Source organism: Simochromis diagramma, unplaced genomic scaffold (assembly GCF_900408965.1).
Source record: "Simochromis diagramma unplaced genomic scaffold, fSimDia1.1 OVJJ01000216.1, whole genome shotgun sequence".
NCBI classification, from domain to species: domain Eukaryota; kingdom Metazoa; phylum Chordata; class Actinopteri; order Cichliformes; family Cichlidae; genus Simochromis; species Simochromis diagramma.
In genome coordinates, this window is record NW_024386883.1 from 1,707,142 (window position 1) to 1,732,472 (window position 25,331).

General features: G+C 39.0%; 1 protein-coding gene across 3 annotated transcripts in view; it reads right to left on the reverse strand.

Annotated features, from left to right (window-relative positions):
• Nucleotides 1-25,331, reverse strand: part of klhl13 (kelch-like family member 13) — a 42,581-nt gene that overhangs the window by 3,016 nt on the left and 14,234 nt on the right. For all 3 annotated transcript variants that reach the window (XM_040032904.1, XM_040032905.1, XM_040032903.1), the window contains 5 exons: nucleotides 12,418-12,559; nucleotides 10,785-10,917; nucleotides 8,880-9,076; nucleotides 6,894-7,689; nucleotides 3,229-3,342 (listed from right to left, as the gene is read on the reverse strand). In XM_040032904.1, the coding sequence (XP_039888838.1) occupies nucleotides 3,229-3,342; nucleotides 6,894-7,689; nucleotides 8,880-9,076; nucleotides 10,785-10,917; nucleotides 12,418-12,559 (1,382 nt within the window). The remainder of the gene's footprint in view (nucleotides 1-3,228; nucleotides 3,343-6,893; nucleotides 7,690-8,879; nucleotides 9,077-10,784; nucleotides 10,918-12,417; nucleotides 12,560-25,331) is intronic.

Genomic DNA, 25,331 nt, shown 5'->3' on the forward strand with positions numbered 1-25,331 from the left:
GCTACGCTGTAACAGTCTTAACCAACACCTCCATTATATCACGAGAGCAGCAACTATGTCAATACGACCAACATTTCATATGATTCAATGTGGAGCCATCACAGGACATCACCATTTGGAAACCTAATATTCGTGAGCACCGTCAGTTCTCTGCACTGAGCCCAAACAGATTTCAAATGCATGTTCAGCACAGATGAATCAAAGGTGTGAGGAATGATTAGCATAAATCTGTAAGTGTGAAAGACAGTGTTTTTAAATGATGTAGCGAGTTCAAACATACAAATACCTAGCAGACTGTCAGAAATAAGAAAAAATATGAAAAGGAATCTTTCTTAACCATCTTTCAAATGACCGCTTTCAACTATTTCAATTTATCCAAACAACTTTGCAGGCCAGTACAAGCTTAGTGCAGAAATGTCACTATTAATGCAAAGAAATTAAATATAAACACACATGTAAGCTAAGAATCAAAAAGCACATTCAGCCCAGCAGATTTTTAAACTAGAAAATATCCTGATCTGAAGGAAGCACATCCATATATTGATCAGTTTTACTGCGGGACGGTTTAAAATAAATAGACACTGACATTAAAATAAAGAGGCTAGAAAGGGATGATGAAAGAAAATGAAAAATCTTGAGCTCCAATTTTTACCCTCTTCTCACTTTTCAGAGTAACCTGAAGAAAGAAGGTTTGCATTACAGAACCATATCCATTTGAGATTACTGTCAGCTCTCACTGACATTAAATGCATGTTCAGCATAGATGAATTAAAGCGGAGAGTACTTTAGATTTTTAAAATATAAAATGTCCCGATAAATATAAATGATCAAATATAATCATCTTTAATGGAGGAAAAAAAACCCATAAAAATCTCAACCATGAGATTTACATCAACATTTTTTCTTTACATAAAAACACCATTAGCAGACAACTAGTGAGTTGTGAAAACCTCAAAAATCCCCAGTCAGTGAAGCAACAATCACACACAAATCATCAGAACACTCGGAGAAAGTGTAATAGTAAAACCAAAGGGTCTTAATCTCTCGATAGGAATGTGGACCAGCAGCAGCGTTGCTCTGTGCCGTTTTCAGTGCTTGTGTCTGAACTCTGTCACACCACTTGAGCCGTGATGGTCTGTGGGCTGAGTGCATTCGTCAGGCTCATCCAGCTGACAGAATACCTTCAGACAGCGCAGCAGCACAGCCGGAGAATGTGACCTGATGTACTGTGACAGCTAGACACAGAAGTGCACTCCAGCTCGGGTCACCTTGCACAGCGCGACTGTAACCTCTGAGACCGCGGACGCTACAGCAGGGACTCGCCGGAACAAAACTGCACTAATGGGTAATGCTCATTTACCTGTGCCGTGGGCATTAAAGGCACTTGAAAACACGCTGTTGTGTTATAACCCACAGCTGTACTCAGAAAACTGCCTGACCAGCTTGATCGTGTAACGCAAGCGTTCATTTTCCCTGACACATATTTTCAGCTGTCACAGGTGCACAGCCAGCTGTTACAATAGCAGAATTTACAAGACTGCTGAACTGTGATTGATTGTATCTCTGAAACATGAGACCAACACACAAACGTACACACACACACACACACACACACACACACAAAAAGGATAAGCCATTAGACTATCAAAAAGTGGAAATAAACGCTACGAAGTGGAAAGTACTGCCAGGGGCGAAGCGATTCATACAGCTGGCTACCAGCAGATTAGCTCAGGCCGTGACCGTTTTGTTATTCATCATTTCACTTTAGTTATATTAAAAAGTAAAATGTGTGGCTTTCATCTCGGCTCCACTCTAATATTAGGTCTGCCAAATCTTGTGATCTGTGTGATCCCAAACATGCCCCAGTTCTTCTCCCTGATAATGTGAAATATTAACTAATTAAAAATTGTTTATATAAACCCTGATAGTACTCATGTGTGGAGGTAGTCCTTAGCTTTTGGCCTCTTTCCAGCACGTCAGAGTTCGGCGATATAAAAATCAAATCAAAGGGTCTGCATGTACTTTTAATGTGGCAATTTTTTCCAGCTAAACATGAAAGATAACTGGAACCAATGTGATAGAGAATGTGAGGTGCCTTCTGTAGGACCATCTAACACCGGTAAACGTATGCAGGTCTGTGGATTGAATTCACGGCTTGTGTGCACAGTGATCACACTGCTGGATCTAATAAAACTGCGTGCAAGCTGGTCAACACCTCAGACTGTAAATTGGTTTAATACTGCTGCTAGTATATTGCTGCTAGAGAGCATTTCAATATTTTATTTTCATTAGCTAAAGTTTCCCAGGTGGCACTGTAAGTACAATATGCATTTAATGCAACTATGTAAGTGTTGGTGTTCATAATGTATTCATATTCAGGAGGATTAAAGGATCAAAATACCAACACCATTTCCATTCTGATTGTTACTTCTATCTCCCCTTTCATATATATATATATATTTAAAAAAAAAAAAAAACAATGCTGAAAACCATTATCTATTTTTTTTTAAATATTTTTGCATAAAACAATTTTTTTGCTCATGTGTTGCAGATGGATCATAGTACCCATGGCCAGGAGGGATTATTACAGTCTCTTCTGTGTTACACCTCCTACACAGGCTCTAGTCCTCTACTTTGCTCCATCCTTCCCAAATTCCCCTCCACCACCACCACCGTTCCCCATCTTTTGTAGCACCTCTCTGGATTAGTCACACTAAGAAACTAGGGCTCATCTCCATACTGCAGGATTTGTTTTCCGTCGTATTAAGTGAACAAGTGCCCAGGTGTCACCTAAAGAGAAAGTACTGGCTGGCTGAAGGCCCAATTCTCAGTGTCCGCCATCTGCCCTAAGTGTTGAACCCTCGCAGGCTCCAAAAGCATGCTCAGCATAGATGAATAAAGTGTGAGGAAAGATTTGCAAAAGTCTGGAAGTGTGAAAGACACTTTCTTTATATGAAGTTTGAAAGATAAAAATACCTAGCATTAACAGGCTGTCAGAAAAATCCTGACTCACATATAACTCCAGAACTCTATGTACTGTTTGTCTAAAATGAGATACTATTGTGACCCCACCTTGCAGTTCTATAACACATTCAGAGAATAAAATTTATTGCTATTGTAACTTTAAAACATGCAATTAAAAAAAAATAACTCTTACCCAGTCATGCAACATTACATCTCTATTTATTTAAGCCGATAATAAACTCAAAACTCCCTGGAGCCACTTACCTGAAATATACATATAACCACCGTACACCGTCCCAGCGTGGCCATAATGTGGCTCATTCATTTTGGCAACGTATGTCCATTCATTTGTCCTTGGGTTGTAGCACTCCACAGTAGCTTGAAGAAACAGATGAAAAAAAGAGAGAAAAAAGACTGTATTAGTAGAAAGTAGGTCAAGACACAACTAAGGAGGACAAACAGCAGCAAATGAGGCCTTGGAGGGTCTCAGCGTGGGAGCTAAAACAAGGATTTAAATAGAGAGTACACATCCCCACCAGCTCTGAATGCACTGACTGTGCAGGAAATAGTGAGATTGTTCGAGCTTTCATCTTAAGGTGTCTGAGGATGGTTCTATAAAATATCAGAGAAATCAGAAAGGGGACCTTAGGGTTCATATCAGATGCTCACAGGCTGATAATTGCTGGCTGGGAACCCCAAAACCAGCCAGCCAGCCAGCCAGCCAGCCAGCCAGCCAGCCAGGGTCCATCAACATGTATGATCGCTGCATTGATGGAGAAGGGTAATGATTTACCTTCACATCAAACACCACAGTTTAACAATGCAGAATCACACGTTTCCATTTCACTAGAGCTTGTTAACATTTATGACAAAGATTTGTGAACTACTAAGAATTACCAGAATTTCTCCATTTATTATGGGTTACAGTCCCATAATTCCCCTGTTGACTTGCTCCAGGCTTCCTGGCAAATAAAATGGGTTTCACCAGTGGCTGATCTGTTTCATCATTTTTGCGTTCACTATATCTGGGATCCAGTTTTCGACATTTCTGGATTGAACTTGTTGCAGAAAGTATTTGAAGTGAGGTGCTCCAATTACGGAGTCTGGAAATGTAGGTTGTAGATGAGCCAATCCCCATAAACATGCTTCAATCAACTTTCACAGAACCTCAGAAGAGTGCTACAGGAGTAAACTGAGCTGGGAAAGGCTACACAGGTATTTCTAAAGACACGAGTGAGGACAAATTCTGAACAATCAGGACTGTTGCTCCACTTTCCAGAAACAGCTACCTGCAAAAATTACAACTGAGACAGTTAAGCACAAACACACTTAAATACAGAGTACATCCCAATAGAAAGGGTGGAAATGAGCCCAACGTTACCTGCAAAACGCCTGCAAGAATCTCTACAACCTGCTTAAACTCTTTTCATTCCTCTTTTCATTCCTGAAACAAACACCAAAGCTGTAAGGCATAGTGGAGGAATTCAAAATTTCCATCCATCCATCCATTCGCTTCCGCTTATCCTTTTTCAGGGTGGCGGGGGGGCTGGAGCCTATCCCAGCTGTCTTAGGGCGAGAGGCGGGGTACACCCTGGACAGGTCGCCAGTCTGTCGCAGGGCTAAATTTCAATGAAGAAATTTCCAGGGCAGCAGTGCATTCCCTGAAGCTTTGAGAACGCTCGGTAATGAGAGAAAACAATAAACCCAAGCTCACAAGAAAATCAGCGTCACAACAGTTTTTATAGTCTGAATAGTATAAGCTTGTGAGTTTTGTTCAATCATATCATTATAGAAATAGATAAAGATTTTTGTTTAGTGCAGTCCTTCAAAATTCCTCCTCATTTTACAAGACTCATAAGCCACTGAAGTATATGGGTTTATAGAGGAGCTCCTGTTAGTTACTCAGCTCAGGAGCCGGTCTTTTCCAGCCTGCACTGTAAATGATTAAACCATTGTGTTATTAGTTCACTCACATTGTGTTTCTTCATAAATGAGTCAGAATAAATTTAAATGTATCATCAATAAGTTTAGAAATCCTGGTAATCCAATGTAGTTCACAAACTTTTGGTCATCTTCTATAGTTAACAGATTTACAGACAGTTTGTTTTTGGGTTTTTTGTTCCCTCACAAGGATTGTGAGTCATCTCTGGACCAGCTGGATAAGTCTCACCAAGGAAATCAGTGAATACCTAGGTCTGCTTGCTCAACAACTATTATCAAAGTGACCTTCAGCAGTATACAAACTCTCACACCAACTTGATGGAAATAGCACAGTTGTGCTGACCGTATCTAAACTGCAAAGTTGCTGAAAATGGAATTCATCACAAGCAACTTCTCAATAAAGAAATTATAAATTGCATTTAAACCTTGAAATGTACTCAATGTATGATTTTCTTCTGTAAGCTGGAAAGGTCACATTTGTAATTAGCATGGATTTTTTTCTTTCTACAAGTTCTTCACCACAACAATAGAAATAGAAAATAGAAAATAGAATAATAATTTTAAAAACTGGCAGCTTGTGGTGACATACAGCGAGACCTGTACATTTTGCTTCTTTTTCAATTAAAGCATATATAGATGCCTGATGCAGTCTTATTTTTATATTAAAATACTGAGCTGTTATTGTGCAAGAGCTATAAAAGGGTTTACAACATGGTGAACTAGAATTAGTAAGTACGTGCATCTTTGTTACATCCTTTTGAAAATATAAAAGCAGCACAAAACTAAAATCCATGCAACACTCAGGTCTGCAAGTATATTCTAAATATTCGTTTCTATGTCGTGAAGCTTTTCTTTTAAAAATCTAGGCATCTCTGACGTAACAGAAAAACCACACCCTCGTGATCTACCCAGAGCAAACAAATATAATAAAAGGGGCACATCCAGAAAAACATGGAGGCCTAACCGCATGCAGTTAAAGGGCAGTGAAACGTAAAGAAGGCAGAGGCAGCTGTGTAGACTGACAGTGAACTGGTGCTGTGTTTTTTGGTCTAATTATAACCCAGACTGCTTCCACAGTAGCCTCTCTCTGTCCACTGCAGCTACAGAGCTGAATTTAAGTACTGGGTGGCACCTCTCTGTGGTCTACAGTTGGTGCAGAGATTGCAGATTGGTTACTCAGCATCAACAACCAAATTACAAAGACTAGATATAAATGTATAAATACATCTGTTGGCTTTCGCCTTTCCACCAGAGGGATGAAATGTGAACCAAAAAGCTTGTAAAAGCATCAGATTACTGATACAAGTTGATCTGATATGACCCGCTTTTTTTTTCCTTCTTCCCTTTTTAATCACTGAAAACGCCACTGGCAACATGTATCCACCTCTTTATTTAATCCTCCCTGCAGGCACAGTTTGTGTGCCAGCTTCAGCTGTATCTCATCACCTACAGTTCAATGTTATGTACCTACCACAGCTCTGAACAAACAGAAACACTGTGACTTTGTTAAGACTGCATCAGCGTAGGCTGTGGCTTTGTTGTATTGCACTGCAATTTATTACACGGAGAGAGAAAAAAATCTAAACTTATTTTATTCATGATATATTATGACACCCTAAACAACACCTCATCAAAAACCATGACACTTCTCTGAGGCTGCGATGACTGAAATTGATTCTGCATGTGCTGAAATGCTTTTGTAATGGATTACATTCGATTGGGAGGGTGTTTGTGATAATGTGCCCATCCTCTAAATTTTATTAAATTACACACACATTATGTGTGCGACATGTTGAAACAGCAAATGATGTGTATGCACGGCTCTTGATTACTTGGCGTCGGTATGCTTGCAGCCTTATTAAAGCGCTCATTCTTTCTCACACTGCTCTCTCATATTAAAAGTGTAAAATCTCATACAATATTAATTAAAGGCCCCTGTTGTTGCTTAAAAGGAAACAAAAGCAAACAAGTGGGGGAAATAAACTCACCAAGCTCCCCTGCAGCATTCCTTCCACCGACAGCGTAGAGGTGTCCCTTGAGTGCACTGAGGTGGAAGAAGGTACGTTTCTCATTAAGGCATGCCACCTGGATCCATTTGTTGTAGCGAGGGTCATATCGGAACACCGTGTCCACTGCTGTTTTGCCTTTGGTGTCGTAGTTGCTTTGGCCACCCACAACATAGAGAAAGTTGCCGATGACCGCAATGCCGTGTTGGTAACGAGGTGCGTCCATGGGCGCCAGCGCCTTCCATTCGTGAGCCCTCTCATCAAAGAGACGCAGCTCCTTGCTCACAACAAGCTGCTGGCGCAGAACACCACCCAGAGTGACCAGGTGGGCACTGTCTGAGCGGATGGCTGTCCGTTCTGACTGCATAACTGGCTGCATGTAGGGCATCATTTGGTAGTTGCTAGCTTCCAGAAGAAGGTTGACACAGGTGTTGTCCGTACGCATAAAGTCCACAGTCTGCACGTGATTGATGAGATCCTGCGGGTTCATGAGAGGAAAGCGGATGTTCTTCATGAGCTTTGGGGCATAGTCCATACGGCTGTCTTCAAAGCGTAGCCAGCGGCAAGCCGCCTTGAACAGGTCCAACTCAGTGCAGTGTTTTAAGCTGTTACTGGACAGTACAAAAGCCAAGCGTTCAAATGGTAGCTTGACAAACTCCCCCGTGCCCAGCAATGAGGGAAAGTTCTTCAGGATGAAATTGTTGACGTATTTATCCACCTCTGTGAGGTTGTATGTGTTGGCAATGCGTCCCACTTCTACACAGTTGTCCAGAGAAACCTTGACAGAAAAAAAAACAAGTAAAAAATCTTGGAAAGCTGCAAGTAAGCGTGAAAAGAAAAGGATGGATGTAGCTTACAGCCCTTGGAAAGTAAAACAAACTCTTGGCCTACAATTGGTCATTCCTTTAGTTGTATAGAAATCTATGGAAAAATGTCCTCAGACCCTTGCTCTGTGAATTTACGGGCCTTTTGCTAGTTTCAAGTCCCGGTGAATGAAACATAAATGAAAGAATATGCTATGATATTGACTAATTCTCAGCTCAAGGGAAAGAAGTCTCATTACAAAGAATCAGTGCTTTAGCAATTTAACACACAGCAGATGTCAACTGACTCTGCTGCTTTTGTCCATTTTATATCACTTTAAATTTAAAAAACGTGGGTTTTCAGACAGTTGGCAAGAAAACCAGCTTTAATACACCTTGATAAATTTATCAGTAAAAACAGATTGCTGCACTGCATTAAAGAAAAAACAAGTACATACATTTTTAAACACTTTGCTGTCAGCATTAATAGTCACTGCATGATAACTTTAGCTAATGAAAGCAGGCAGACATATTAACAGTTGAAATTATAATTAAAAGCTGATTTCTCTTGACTCTGTACAACAAGCACAACCCATAAACAAAATTGTTCTTCAAACGTACTTTTTCTTCATTTAAAATAAGTCTTTGGTTTTTTGCTCTTCCCCTGGCTCACAGGCATGCTCTCACAACTTTCCCACCAGTTCAAATCCAAAATATTCAGAATCAAGATACTTTTTTAATCCCTGATGAAATGATGTGGTCACAGTCAATCAAAGACACCAAGAATAGTAACTAAACTAAAATATATAATAAATTAAATTAAATTACAAAGTTAGAAAATATAACAAAACAGCTCTAATAGATACAATATTTTGAAATCATAAATATCCAAGTACATTACACAAATTGAATATATGTGGTTGGCATTGACGTGGCCCTCTTGTCATACTGTACTTTGCTATTTTCTCTGTAGAGGATGTGCAAATAGTAAGAGTGTGCAACTATTGCAGCTTGTACTTGTGGATTAGATGGAATTTGTTTAAAATGACACAATGTTTATGAAAAAAAAAGTTTCAAATTTTATATCCAGTTAATTCAGACAATAAGCTAACTTAAAAACTGCAGGATAGCTGTAAAAACACACCTTTTGTGAGAATTTCCTTACCCCAGAGATGAGAAAGACCTTGCAAAAGTCCAGCACTGGAAGGATTTGTAAGAAGCTGGCTGCCTCAAGTGTGTCTTGCAGATTCTCCATGTTGAGTGACAACTTTGCCGTGTAGATAAAGTCAATAATCTTCTTGAGGCCTATTCGGTTTACTCCATGCAGCTTGATACACATTAAATCCTGTTCTTTCATTCCACCTGCACCAGAGGAGAGTAAGGGAAAGAAGAAACTAACTGAACATATAGTATCTTTATATGGTTCAACTCAGATAGTTTTTTTTTTTTATTCAAAAGAATAAAAGCTAATATATGCACACGTCACGTAGATGCAAATGTCAATACCAATGTTTTTACAGTCAAATGACTTATGTCACCAAGAATAGTAAGCATAAGGGAGCACTTTTGTTCAACATTTACACTCAGAGCATTCCCTTTTCACTAATAAGCTAACTTAAGGCTGTTCGATATAACGATATATATCGGATGACGATTTAAAAACGTCTATCGTTTCATTTTACGCTATCGTTTGTTTCGTGGTGTCGCAAAATAAACTGTTTACGGCAATATTTTTTCATCGTTTTGATGGTCACTGTAGTGGCTATATTAATTTCTTAAAAGTTCTCTCTTTCTCTTATATTTTATATAACCACACAACCACACTACAGACGGACAAGCGCCTGTTTTTATGCGTTTATTTTAGCAACAGCGACGGTAACACCTTCACGTGTCCGCTTGTTTATGTTCCACATAAATCTTTCACAATAAAGCTCAAGATCCTGTTGAGACTTTTCAAAATAAACTGAATCACGTGAAAGAGCAGATTATTTACAGGTGAGAATTAAAAAAAGAGCCGCCAGGTGCTAAAAAATAAACCTTGGACTCAACCGTTAGAACAAGCTTTTCCCCGCAGCACACCGTGTAATAAATACTCACAAAGAAAACGGCAGCCTTTACAACTTATGTCTAAAAATGTATAGTTTGTATAGACTCCAGCTACATGACCCGCAGCTGGAAACACTTCCCGCAAGTCGAGCTGCCCGAGATTCACAGAATTTACAGAAAATGTTACATTTTTGTGATTTATATCATTATCGGACGATAGAATTCTTATATCGGGATATGAGATTTTGGTCATATCGCACAGCCCTAAGCTAACTTATTAGTGAAATAAGACAAAACAAAAAGCTTTCCTCTGTTCCGTTATATTTCGCAAGCTAATCTGGACCAAACAAAGAAAAAGAAATTCATGTGCACTGCTCATCATATAGAACGTAATGTTACTTGATGACAAGTTGCCCATCAAAGCTTGAGTCATGAAAGTAAACACCTACGGTTTAATACAAGATAAATTCAGTGCAGTAAAGTTGCGTTCTCTGACAACATCTGTGCTACTCGTTTTCCCCGCGTCAGATTAAAAGCTTTCAGTTTAATTGCCCAGATATCTTTGTTATCCGAAAGTGAACGAAGAAAATTTTTTGCAGTCTGTTATTCCTGAAAATACCACACAAACACTCTCTATGTACTTAAAAAGAGCTCAAGGTTCTTCTGCCTCTGCATACAGTGCACAAAGGAGATGAAACAGGCAAGTAGGTCATTTATATTCATTGCCAGCACAAATGACCATGAACATGAATGCATAACAATGGCTCAAACAAGCTGGTTTTATAATATGAATATATGCTCAGTACTGGAGGGATGAGGGCACAAGGTCAATTTGAGTAATTTATTCACAATGCAAAATTCTAGCAACATGACTGCCACTGTGTAGAAACAGAAATCGTCATGAAAAGAAAGCAATTTAGTGGAAAATACAGAGATATAGAGTACTTAAATGCCTGTGCCACTGTCACAAATATCACAAAATTCTACATCGTGGTTTGGCTGAAGTAAGGGCATGTAGACCAACCTGTGAACATGGCTTTGAAATAGTCGGAGGAGGAGGCCATCATTGCACGGTGCACAGGGAAAGCTTCATCACAGTCGCCAGCCACCAATGTGACATCACAGAGCAATCCCTCTATCCTCAGCTGGTCAAATCCCTTAAAGAGGAAAAAAAAAAAAACATGAAAGAGAGAGAGGTTTGTTGCTGACCCTGAGCTTAGAGCACCTGAACAGCTCTGAATTTACTCCCAAGAAGAAGATCTCGGCTTAGACAAAGCCAGATGAAAAACACCAATACTAAAACTTTCAAATATGGCTGCTGCCAAAAAAGGAAAAAGCAGTCACTGCTTTAGGGCTCAACACAATGAACTTGTGTGGTTCAGTGAGGATAAAAACAAAATGCCGTCAGCAACGGCCTGTCAGACATGAGCTCATGGACCTGAAATGATACGTGACAGCGCTCTAGTCTTGAGCTGGAGCTGACCGACTTGATTGTTGCCTTCATATTTTCTTGGCTTTCTTACGCACAACTGGTTCAAAGTGACATGTTTAGAATTACAGGGATTTTTTTCTCTTGTTGGCATAGAAACCTGATGCAAAGTTACAGCTAAAAGGCACTACCTACACTAAACATGGGCGAACACACTTTAATTCATAAGTGGATATTGCACTTATTCACCCAACGCCTGATTTCACAACCTACCAGCTGACTACCACTTCTGATTATGGTTATGGCGGGGTGCACTAAGAATGTGCAAGCCAAAAACCGCCTTGAGGCGACAGTTACTGTGATTTGGCGCTATTTAATAAAACGAAATTGAATTAAACAAAAAAAAAAAAAAAAAAAAAAAAAAACCTGTATAACACATACCGACTCACAACCCCTGCAATAATCAGTGGGCGGGTTTTTTGGTGGATGCTTCCAAATGCACCACCTAATTGAGACTAACAGATTCTATAATCAGGGTGTACGATCACATCAGGCTAGAAAAATCATTAGCATTCCCTTACTGTGCTGTGGCAGCAAAAGATTAATGAGCTGCAAAAGCAGCCAACGGCCATTCATTTTCAGTGAGAGCCGATGACGAAGGACAGTTATTGCTGTTGCAGCAAACAGCATGATGCCAGCACTCACTAGCACAACTTTAGGCTGATCTTCACTTTGCACCAATCAGCGGTGACATGCCAAAGCTGCCACCAACTGTAACATTTATGCAGCTTCCTGACTTTTTTTTTTTTTTGTGGGGGGGGGTTGTGTATGTACAAGATGAGTGAGCTTTTGTTATATTTTTCATCAACAGTAAATCAGGTTGCGCTCACCCCTTACATCAAATTACATAGACACCAAATCCCAACTGTTTTGGATTATTACTGAAACACGAGACGAGATATTAAACTGTGCCCAGGAATCCATGGTATCAATTCCCTTATGTTGTGTGATACCGCAATGTTAACAGTTTTTAATCTTCAAAGAAATCCAATTAAAACAAATATTCAACATCTTGCTGGCCTGCAATCTGCAAACACCTGTGAGCAGAGCTATAGAAACTACTCACGAGATCGCCAAAGAAATGGTAAGGCCAAACATTAATGTTATTATCAGACGAAGGTGATATTTGACTCTACACTTTGTTTTCTCTATGTTTCTGCACTCTCACCTGAAGAACCACTGAGCTGTGCGTGTTGCTTGTGAAAAATCGAGTGTTTCCAGTCTTTGATGCCTGAAGGTGAGCAGAGATGCCCATATCACCATAGCCCAGAGCAACTTTCATGTGAGCGTCGTCGTCCTCCACGAGGGATCTAATAGGAAAAAGGAAATAAGTTTTTCTTTTCTTTTTTTTTTTTTACTTCAAACGGGTAGCAAATGCACATTTCCCTCTAATTTTAGCTTCTGGAAAGTAGGACAGATGCATTTTCAAAGTGACACTGCTTAAGGACATTTTGGGCGGCGGTAGCTTAATTGTTAGACTGTCACCTAAAAGTTGTAGAACTGCAAGACTGAATCAGCGAGGGAAATTGTGGCAAAGGAAGTGAACGAGGTACAATGATCTTCCCAAAGCTCTAACCAACCAGACTCCAGCTCTAGGCCACTCCCGAGTCTTAAAAAGCTGCTCATGAATTCCATGAGAATATACTAATATGCAAGAAATGTTTCTCCATAATATCAGTAAAACATTGTGAAATACCCAAGGCTGACATTGCATCCGTTCTAACTTTTGTTAATTAGCACTTAAATGAACATGCAATGATATGCACTAAACATTCTGTGAAAAAAAAAACAAGCTTTGAAATCCCAATGTCATATTCACAGCCTTCATTATCCTCTTTAGTTGTATAGATGAACAAGTTATAGGCACATATGTCTGTGTCACACCACCAGCACTAACATCAGCAAGATCTGGCATGAATATTCAACACGGTGCCAAAATGACCTCTGCCCTAATTTACATGAAATGTGATGTGGATATTTGCTGTAGCCACAGTATACGAGCCCTTTTGCCAGAACTGAAGATTTCCACTTAGGTGGATGTGGTATAACGGTTCAATCCCAAGCTCCTTCTGTCCACCTGTCAAAGTGACCTTGGACAAGAGGCTAAACTCCTAATTGGTCCCAGTGGTCAGGAAAGCACCGTGCCTGGTAGATTCCTGCCACCAGTGTGTGCTTGTGAACAAGACACAGACAGGATAATATCACTATATAAATGGAGACATACACCATTTCCCACAGTACACAGTAAATATTTAAATTATGAAGAGAAGCTCCCTGAATTGTCCCTGGATGATGAATAGATTTCATTCTGGACAACCTTCTAGCACCTTCCATCTAGAGCCTCCATCATGTTAAAATGGCAAGAATATACATCTCAGTGAAATACACATGGACATAAAGTTTGCAAATGGATTTGCCACTGACAACTGCATCCTGTCTTCCGATACATTCAGCAGCAGCTCACCTTCCTTCCACTCCCCTCTTCTTTTCTTCATGCAAGGCTTTTTAGTATTGCACATTTCTTACAAACACTGAAACCTCTGGAGGCCACGGAGTGTCACAAAACACATTATTACACCAAAATATTTGAAAAAGTAAGTGTGAAGGTGAAAGTGAAGCGCCTGGCTTCAAGTTGACATTGAAGGATTTTTCTGCAGTGCACAAAAAAAATGAGCTAACTGCAATGGCTAAGTGATAAACAAACAAGAATACCGCCCGATGTAGACTTAGTGACACTTAAGCTGTTTTTTGACTCAAGCTGGATGCTGATGGGTATCACAGCTATGTAATGCATCATCTCTTGAAATTTAATGAGGAAATGAAAAGAAGAAAGCTTCTAATGAATTTAAATGAGCTGCGCAGCACTGAAAAAGATCATTAAATAGAAATAATGTGACTAATAGTGAAAGCATATTATATGTCCAGTGATTATTTCTCAGGTTTCAGAGCTTAGGGAGGGAAAAAAAGATAGGATACAAAATACTGCTAATGATGATTGAAGCAAATGAAAGTTTTGGGGCTTTTTTTGTTGTTGTTTTGCGTAATGTCTGAGCCATTTATCCTTTCGTGGATCCTACACAGTAAGAGTCCTCTGGGAAATCTTGCAGCAGCCGTCTGTGAGAAAAACGTCAGCGCCGTGGGAGCACGATAATTTAGCATTTTGTTATAATCTATGAATGTGTAAAAGGAGGAAAATTCAGATACAACTACGACCTCGACATGTGATGTAATAGGGTGTAAAGTCCCTAACTGCTCCATAGAGGGTGAACATGGAAAGACGGCAAGTGTGACTCAGATCCCCAAGGCAGATACTCTCGGGATACGAGTACATTTTGTTCAGACAAAACTGACATTAGAGAATGAAGCTCATTTGGGTACAAGAGCTGTGGATCAAAAGAAGAACAATACTAACATTTGCTATCAAGCAACACAGCTCTATAGTGTATATCATAAGCAAATCATTTGGATTGCTTTTCTACTCCAAGTACCAAAAACAAAACAAACACAAAAACAAAACAAAAAACAGCTGACCTTGGCGTTAACAGTTCGCAAAAGAATCGGAAACACCTGTCTTGCATTTTTAGAAAAGCAAGAACATGATGACAATCCGACAATAAAAACAATGATGTGATTGAATAAGGGCAGTTGTTTTAATGGGAAAGAAACAAAACTTTCTTTGCCAAGTCTGCGTCCACAGTAGCCAATTAAAAATCTGTATTTCTAACACAGAATAAAAACTAGGCCTAAAATATTATTTCTATTCTCCATGCACTATATTGAGATGACATAAACAGCAATTAATGTGCAATTGGGGCCTCAAACAGTGTTAATTTTCAGACGAATACTGGCCTGGTTAGAAATCCTTTTTTTTTTTTCACCCCACAAAAATGTCTGGCTCAGCATAGAAGTGAATTTGCGTCTTCAAACAGACCCCATGAGCAGGCAGCGCTTGTCAGATATACGAGACTAATGGAAGTAATTTGAAGTTCTTGTCTGGCTGAGCGCTTGATTTTTTAAAAATTTATTTATTTATTTTTTGTGGGTAGTGGAGTGGTTTTCCCATTTGTGAGTAAATGTTCCCTGTGCTTTGATGGGCTGTTATTCAACATCACTGAATAAAACATAGCTTTTACATGTTAATAAAAAGGCTGGGTGAGCCGCTGAGTGTCACGCTCTTCTTTCATATGTATGAAATTAAGTTAATGGGGCATATTTAGGTGGAGGTAATATTTTAAAATTGCTTCACATTTAAACTGAAAAACAGTTTATGTCTGTCCCAATAACAGATAGATAAACATACACACAGAGAAGGGTGTACAGTTATTCTTTTTAAGTATACGGAAAACTACACACCCACAATGAATAATTAAAGAGCGCTCTTGATATTGAGAGTCTCCTAAATATGTCTGTTTTCTACTTAGCAGCAATATTCGTATAGCAACTCTGATCACAGCAAAAAGTGAGCTGCTCAGTCTAATAACCAATCATCTAGTCTTCAGATTTCCTCAGCATCTCCAACATGTCTGGTTTTTACTTAATCTTAAATAAAGAAAACATAGTCCCAGCTGGTAAAGTAAGTTGGGAATATAACACTTGCCTCCGTCTGCATTACATGCATATCTATTTTAAGACTGATCTCATATAACGTTATGTACATCAGTAATAAGTAGGCAGAACATTGCTTATGTAAATTGTACATCCATTAAAGGTTTTGATGCAGGTCTATTATAGGAGTAATCAAGTGTGATGGTGTGTTCATCTGTTACATAAAGATTTGGTAGCACAACATGGTACATCTGATTAGAAGAAACGAGATAGTTAAAGCTAGGTATTTTTGCTGTGATTCTAATTCTTCATGACACTGAACATGTCATGAAAAAGAAAAACACACTTTGATGACATCTCTTTTGTGGGGGGAAAGAAAAAGAACAGGGGAGAACTCGGGTTTTTAAATCTGCCATCTATTTGTATCATCTCCCCGTGTCTGCATGGATTCTCTCTGGCTTCCTCCCACAGTCCACAGACATGCAATTAGTAGGGTTAGGTTAACTGGTGATTCTAAATTGCCCACAGGTGTGTGTGTGTGGCTGTCTGTGTCTCTGTGTTAGCCCTGGTGACCTGTCCAGGCTGTACCCTGCTCTCTCTGCTCACCATATGGCAGCTATAATAGGCTCCAACCACCCCCATCACCCTGAATTGGATAAGCAGAAGAAAATGGATGGGTGGGCTAAGGGGAAAACAGATGCAATTCACAGAAAGGATGTAATGAATGCTAAAAGGCAGAAATAATTATTCACACCTGCTTCTATCAAAGTTTGCTTTGGTATTGGTACAGATTATACATGCATGCATGTTTATACAATACTAGTGTTCTCCTATTTTTCTTATGTGGAAGCCAGTTTCTGCTGAATGGTCAGTGTACAAAGGGCTCCAGAGCGCTTGTGGTTTAGGTAGTAGAGTTGCTCCTACAGTCTATATGTCAAAGTATCCTTGGGAAAGATATTGAAGCTCAAATTGCCCCTGATCCATTCATCACAGTGTACATGTGTAAATTGATACAATAGTGATTAGGTATAGATAAAGGCACTGTAACAATGTATAGGTGATTGGGTGAATGAGAGTTGTAGCAGAAAAACTAAACTAGTTCCAGTCCATTTGCCATTCTTTTTCTAACTGTAACATCACAAACTTTAACACTAAACATACTAATTGAGTCAGACAAGCAGCTCTTGGGGTTTCTGCAAAAATCTGAGCACCGCAAAGTCTGACTTTGGGGTAAATTTGCTGGATTTGAGCTTTTGTACAGAAAACTGCCAAATTTTCTGTTATTATACAGATACTCACAGAGGCTCATTATCCGTTAATTGAGTACGTTTGATTAACAGTATCTTGTTGCTACTTACCCTCTTAAGCAGTCCCTATGGGGGGACTACTTGTTTTTTTGTTTTTTTTGTTTGGTTGTTGTTGTTTTACTTTTTAGAGACTATTTTCTTGTGATGTGTAACTCAAATAGGTCTCCTTTTTCACAATAGTTAACCCAAAATTGAAAAAAAAAAAAAAAAAAAAAAACCCTCCCAGCAAAGGTAAGATTTGCATTAAAAACTGGATGGTGCAGCAAGGACTTCACTATAAAAATTATATTCTTACCATTATTAGTCAGGAACAGAGAGAACCATAACTATAAGGGATCAGCTTGCAGAGTCTCACTTCAAACCCTATGCAGCATTTACAGAACTGTGCAAAGACTCATATAGCATGGTTTTTCATAGGACTGCACATGAATGAGTCCACAAGTGCAACATGCATTGTTTTTTAAAACGGTGTCTTTATTTTTAAAAACATCACAGGCTGCAGGCTGGCGAATCACCTGCAATACCGCTCATTTGACCTGAATAACTGACCTCAAGCAATGTGACAGAACTGGTCTACTTTCACTGGCCGCAAACCATTTTGTCAACGTTAAAGACTGTATTAAGACAGTAGTTTTGATGGTTTTGACAAAGATCAAGATTGAAATGATAATAAAAAAGGGAAGATCACTCTCCTGAGTTACAATTTAAAAAAAAGAAAAGAAAGAAAAAGGATTCGCCATTTGAAATAAAATGCCATTTAAACACATACAGCATTTTTGCCTTTAGGTTTCAGAATAAGTAAATGGTGAATCATTAGATCGTTAACCTTGCACATATTAAAGAAACTCAGAAATGCATAATAATTACTGAACTCCACAACTAAAGACCCAACAAATCAAATGGTCACTTAAAAAAGATCTACACCATTAACTAAGTAAAATAAAATGCTCATTACTGGCCTGATTGCTGCTATTGTCATGCTTTACTCTGTGAGCAAATAAAGTATGTAAGTGAGCAGAGATTCATTAGTCTGCAAACACAGAATGGAAATTAAATGTCTGCTTGGGTATTGTAATGTTTTTGATGTACATTAGTGTGAAATGTAAATAGCCATCTTTCAGTAATTATTTTTATAGTAACTGTTGCACAGTAATTAACTTTACCAACAATTATAGATGCTGAATCTTTTTGCCGTGAAGGAAAACTGCACACAGGGCTGGAAATACAGAATTATTAACGATGTGAGGCACAATTACTTTGGATCAGTTGGACATGAAAAAAAAAAAAAAAAAAAAAAAAAAAAAAAAAAAAAGGGGGGGGTTTCAACTTGCTATACTATAAAAATGTCACTGAATGCTTTTGCTGCCTAATCTGGTTTAAAAGTCATTATTGTTCATCTTTAGACTCATTATTCGTGTTAATAAAAAATTTAAAAAGTTCGCTTAGGAGTTGTGGGCGGAAAACTTTCTCCTCTTTTCTTCACAGAGAAACTTTAGGCTCTGATAAGCCGAGCTGACCTCAAACTCACAAAAAGCTTCATCAGGCAGGCTTTTCTGTCACCTCACATCGCTTCACATCTTTGCACTTTAACACACCACAAAGACTTCAGCAAACTAACATTCCTGTGTAGACTTTTTTGTGAAGACTCAAACGATTAGGCCAAAGACATTTGGGATATATGATGGATAAACATTAAGAGAAGGTCAGGGTGAATCTAATTGTTATTCCTTTCACATGCTGAACTGAGGAGCTGGTAGGAGGACCAATGAGGATACATAAACAGACAAAATAAGCACAAAAACACGGAGACCTCTACCACCACAGGAGGTAAGGAAAACTAGAAATATGAGCTCTAGCTATATTACTACAGGTCTGTTACATATGAATGATTAAGAATTAAATACAGCACCATGTTTTAGATGACAATGAGAGAATGGAATTGGTAATAAGGTACATTTTACAAGGAGATGATAATGGACCATTTCTAGCAGGAACACCATTACCACGAAATACTGATGGCTTTAACAATAGTCACAATCACACTGACACAGAGCACAGGCAATGTACTGGTACATTTACCCCGTCAGGTGGTAAGTCGGACAGGCAGCGAGGAGAGAGTGGGTTGTCCAAACCACAAAGGAGTGTTGGTGGCTGCCGGAACGAAACAAAGAAGACAACAGCTACAGCATCCCACATAAAAGTTCTGCTCTTCCTTACAGACCAGAGAACGGAGTCTTGAATCTCTAGCTGCATCCCTGAGCAGTCTGAAGATACAAAGCTTTAGTGCATGCAGCACTGACCAACGCAAAAATAATATGTATATTATGTTAGATTTTTTTCTCTGATCTTGAATAAAAGTACTATTACATTCCAATAAATTCTACTAACCTTCTATATTATATGCGTATATAACATTTGCACAATCACATATGAACTTTTTAAAACATAGCAATATATAACACTGTATTAATTGTGGCGTTGTGTTTGTATGAAAGATTATGCTCAATAAAAGCTGTCACAAGTTCAACGCTAAACCCATTTCACAGTTTAATACTCAGCAGGTCATGAAGCACATTCAGCCTTTGAACACTGAGGGTGGATGAATGCAAAACTGCTTATCAAACACTCAGTATCATACACTGTCACACACACTGCCGGGATAATTTCATTAAAAGTCAGTGCCTCCCGTCTGATTTTTTATTTATTTAATTATTTTTTTGTACAATAACTTGTATGTACTAAATAAAGCCGTGCAAAATCTTGCCTTTGCTATGAAAATCTTGAAGTACACAGGATTGAGGGCAAACTTTTCACATTTTAAGCCACTGAAGAAAGTTTTTTCATATAACCAACTTTAAGAACAAAAATCACAGGATACATCAATTTGAAAAACAAAACGTCATCAGTTTAAGGTTTTGCATAAAGAGTAAGAAAACCAAACATTGGTGTCGTGGATGTGAAAGAAATTTAAAAAGTGCACTTTGGCTAAACTTCAAGGGGTAACGTTACCATGTGGGATAGGTGGCTGTCAAAACAAATTATAGCATATCTACCGTCTCTCTCTTTTTTTTAACCTGCATTTTGATGCCTTGCTTATCTTCTGGCTGTGATTCATACCGTGTCAAAATAATTTTATAATTTAGTCATATTGTAAACGGTTGCAAATGTAGCTAACAGCCATGAAATGAAGAAACAAAACTGATGTTCCTTAGTTCTTTAAAATGCTGAAATTTGAGCTCACAGAAAGGCATAACTAACATGTGTACTTTGAGGGCCTGTAATGAAAAATATAATATTCATAATATAGCATGAAGGTAAAATTTTTACATTTTCTCCAATAAATACGCTTAAAAAAAATCACAAGTTACTTGATCATATATAGAATAACCCCCCTATTCCCTAGAAGTTGGTATTATATCAGAAGCCTTAATATATTCTAAGAAACCCATTTTATTTCATTTAACTTTAAAACATTTTAATACATGCATAATACTGACCACTTCACAAGCTGAGTGTGAAGTAATAGATTACAGATGATATAAATCCCTCTTTTAAAGTCAATAAAGAGATCTATCCTAGATTTTATGCATAGACAAAGTTGTTAAAATTACTATCAGGTAGTACCTTGAAATGCAGTTACCTTAGCAACTACATTGGCACATTGATAACAATTCAGTTAGAGAATCTGTATAATGGTGGTACAGATGAAAGCCTTTGTTCAGGTCTTTCCTCAACCACTAGAAAATGTACTTCTAACTACAACGACAAGTGCAAAATATGTGATGCTATACAATCCATTTTAATATCAGTGAGATTTGCATGAACAGGAATGTTGCCTTAATTTTCAGCGAGCCGGAGGAGGAAGCTGAAGGGTTGAAAAGAAGTAATAAGGGAAAGGGTGGCAGCCTATCCAGTCCCTTCATGTCAGTGGAAAGCTTAAACACATCCTTACACCACTGACAGTTCAGGAAGCTAAAGTCAACTTGGCTTTCTCCTGGAATGACAGCAGAAGGGTCTTAAAAGATTAATGAGTATGGCTTTACTGCCTCGTCATGTTTAGCCTTGCATCGATAGGAACTTTATTAATCTCATCTGTTTTAGGTTCTTTGACATTTGTGGGACCAACATCACATTTTCTGGAGACAGATGCTTTTAAATTTGTAATGCACCAAACAAAAACAGATCACTTTTTCTTTTTATTCAGCATTGCATGTTATATATATAAATGTTAACAAAAAAACTTGGTGTCTACACGTGCCATCAGAAAAGGCTTTCCTGTGTCAGTTTCTGGACCCTGGTGCAAAGTAACCAGGGTAAAGGCTAAGTTAGCATTGCAGTCCTCAGTGCTCGTGTCAGATTTATTGTCAGATGCATTTATTTCCCCATTTGTTTGGCTGTTGACATTATTTTTGAATTCTACTGTATAAATGTAATCATGGAGGCCACACAACTTGATTACATCAATAACTAATACACAGAATAGAGTGTGTCTTTATGAGGATATGGAGAGAAAAAACGGAGACACCAATCATAATGGCATTGGAGGGCACTAAAATAGCGCAGCCATTGTGTCTAAACAGGAAAAAATAAAAGAGCTAAACAGGCTGGTGCGTTCAAGCATAATCAAAGGCATTCTGTTTCACGTCTTTGCCTCCGACAGACGGCTTTTCATGTCTGATTTCATTTTTTATTGAATGCTGAACTCATTCCCTGCTTTCACACTGGAGACTGGAATTAACAGTGCAGGTCCAGTTTTGAAGTTGTGAAACATCTATATCGTCTAGCAGGGAGGGGATCAAAAGTCTTTTGAAAAGTCTGAACTTGGGATTTTTCGATTCCGCAGGCACTTGATTTATTGGGATGTGTCTGTGATACCTGCCCACACTTTGCAGACTCACAAAAAAGAGAAAAGAGAGGAAAAAAAAAAGGAGAGATCTCTATTCTTAGGTTGGAGAAGCAAAAAGAAAGAATCATAGATAAAATTGGTGAGAGAAAAAAAACAGCATCATAATCTAAATGATCATGCTTTGGGGTGAGCCTCTCTTGTACAAAGAGATACAAAAAAGTTAATATCTGATACCGATATGTAAATAATAATAACAAGTCCGTCAGTCTGACGCCTAAAATGCATTAATTACTGACAACAGTGGTAAAAGCTGAAACCTCTTAAAAGTAAGTGGAAGTTTTTCTGTGCCACCTTAAACTGTACTTAACTGCATCCTGTTTACTTTAGGTCTCAGTCACACATACCTGATGACTGGTCAGTGATCATCTGGCAAACAGAGGTTACAAGGGAAAGAAAAGAAAGAAGAAAGAAGTTCATTCTCAGACCTATTTGTGAGTGGTCGAAGGAAAACGTTAGCGTGAAAGTGGTTGCAAAGAGGATACTGCACCAAAAACCTCTTTGTGATTGCTTTGTTAGCTAGCAGGTTGCCACAGTTACATGTAGATGTAGTTTGTGTGGAAGGCAACAACCTTTCTGCAAACACTTGCAAGCTACTCACCCAGCAGTACTGAAATTGTACAAGTACAACACAGATCAAAAAAACTTTTACCCTGAAGGTGAGCACTCTCGATTTCTGGTTTGCATCACACATTTTCAAGTTTCATTACAACTCAGAAAGTAAATAGTACATTCTATGCAAATCACAAACGACAAGAACCTTGTCCAAAAGATCAAAGCAATCACAAAGAGGTTTTGAGTGTAGCACCCTTTTTGCAAAAAAATTTCACCTAGCAACAGCCAGCAACCACTCACCAACCTGTCAAGGAATACACACATTTTTCCCTGGAGATTACCTGGGGGTTAGTGTTCAGTCTCCAGGCCTGTGTGAGTCCACTTCTGACAAACTAAAGTGGCTGTAAATAGTTTAGAACAACTATGTGAAATAAAGGATAATGTAATGATTTGTAAATAATGTAGACCTACTGAAACGTGACAGTTTACTACAAACATCTCTTCTGAAACACAGGTCTCAAAATCCAAACTTACTGTCAGTGAAAAAGAAGACACCATGAAGTCCAAGTAACTCTCAGTCAGAGAGTTTTAGAAAAGCCATTTCTAAAACTTGGAGCACACCAGCCTCAATAATTATGAAATTGAAGAAGTTTGGGAGCACCTCGGCTCGTCATAAAGTTGGCAGTCTAACTCAGTGGTCACTCAGAGTGAGATTCATAGGTCCTCTGAAGAGATACCTGCTGGAAGGATGGCCATGCCGATGGCACTTCATCAATCAGGCTTTTAAGGTAAAGTGGCTAGACAGAAGCCACTTGAGGAAAAAGACATCTGACAGCCCAATTGGAATTTGTCAAACGGCATTTTCAAGGACTCCAAGAACATGAGAGAAAAGCTTCGGGTTTCATGGAAAAACTGAAGTCTTCCATCACAAGCTACTAAAGCTTGGGGTGGCTGCATCGTACTGCAGGAGTGTAGTGACCGAGGAGCTGCGTGAAAACTGTCAAATAGATACACAAAACCTGCTCCAGAGTGTACAGAAATGCTGATCCTGGCACCTATGGATGAGATTGCAAGAAGCTCTGCTTGTAATGTCCTGACAAGTACGAGGAGGGGCTTTGATCCATCTGTAATGTTGTAATTAACAATGAAGCTCTCTTATTTTAAGACAAGAGAAAATAATTACTATTAAGCGCGAGAGAGAAAGAGAAACCGAAAAGATATCCCCCCTCCTTCCCTCCAAGGACACATCCGTGGCAAACACGGCTCATGCATCATCTGTGGAAAGACTTGACGATGGCAGTTGAGAGATGCTGCCCTTCCAATCTGACAGAGCTTGAGAGGATCTATAAGGAAGAAGGGGATAAATTGTTCATGTTTGCAAAGCTTGTAGAGACTTACCCAAGAGCCCAAAGCTTTAGATGCTGCCAAAGGGACTTCCAAAAGTACCAAATTAAAAAGGCCTAAATAATTATGAAAATGAAAGACTTCAGTTTTTCCATTTTTAACAGATTTACGTATTCTTGTGTGACCGATGGGCAGAAAATTGCAATTTCATCCATTCAAGATTAAATCTACAAGATAAAAATGTGTCAAAGTGAAGGAGCTCACATACCTTCTGAATCCACTGTGCTTTGAGTGTTTGTTTGTGTTTGTGTGTGTGTGTGTGTGTGTGTGTGTGTGTGTGTGTGTGTGTGTGTGTGTGTGTGTGTGTGTGTGTGTGTGTGTACTCAACAAAAAGATCACAAGACTCCTACAGTCTGGCTGGTGCCCTCACAATACACTCTCTAGCAGCTGAATCCAAAGCGCTTGTGAAAATAGAAAGGCACAAGACAAGGTGACAAAGTGCACGGAGAGAAACAAAACAGGGACGACTGGGTGAGCACCTCTGAAGCTAAGTGAGTGGAGTCAGGAGGAAAATCCATTTGTCTTTAGTAAACAGACACCTATAGTGAAGCGTCACTCTCAATCACTGAGAATAGCAATGCAATAATGCTATGTCCTGAGCAGCTCCTATTCATGAAAAAAAATAAAGAGTACAGTACAACGATCAAACACTACATCACATCAATCATCATCAAGAGAAAACACCACAAGTTTACAGACTCAACAGATTTGGCCTTTATCCATCCATTCTCTCCCACTCATCCTTATCAAGGTCATAGGGGGGGGGGCTATCCTAGCTACCTTAGGGCGAGACATGAATTACACTCCGGACAGGTCGGCAATCTGATGCAGGGCTAACACAGAGAGACAGACAACTGAATTCCAACTCAGAACCTTCTTGGTGTGAGGCAACAGTGCTAACCACCAAGCCACCGTGCTGCCGCAGCTAAAAAAAAAAGAAAAAAGCCCTGTAGCTGGGAAAATGCAACCCAACCTACAGCATCAGCCTAGAAATATGAATGTCTTAATACCTGCACACACGCGTGCTTCAATTTAGCTGCTGCACATTTCTCAGCATCTCTATGTTTCCCTCAGCAAAAACACGCTTTCTTCTTCAACTAATCTGAAAACTCTAGGTGCAGCTTTTGTTTCGCTTCCTGCACCACACACACACAGACCCGCAAAACAAGAAACAGTGGGGAAGAGAAAAGGAGGAAGTGTTACAGTCTTTAAAATTCTCCTCTCATACCATCTCTTTCCATCAAACAGACCTCGGTGCATCCAAAGTGTGACAGCGGGTCTGTTGGATAGACTGCAATAAGAAAATGTGTTCACAGTGAAAACAGAGATTTTAATGAAGTTATTGTGCAGACAATTTTCCACCCCTTT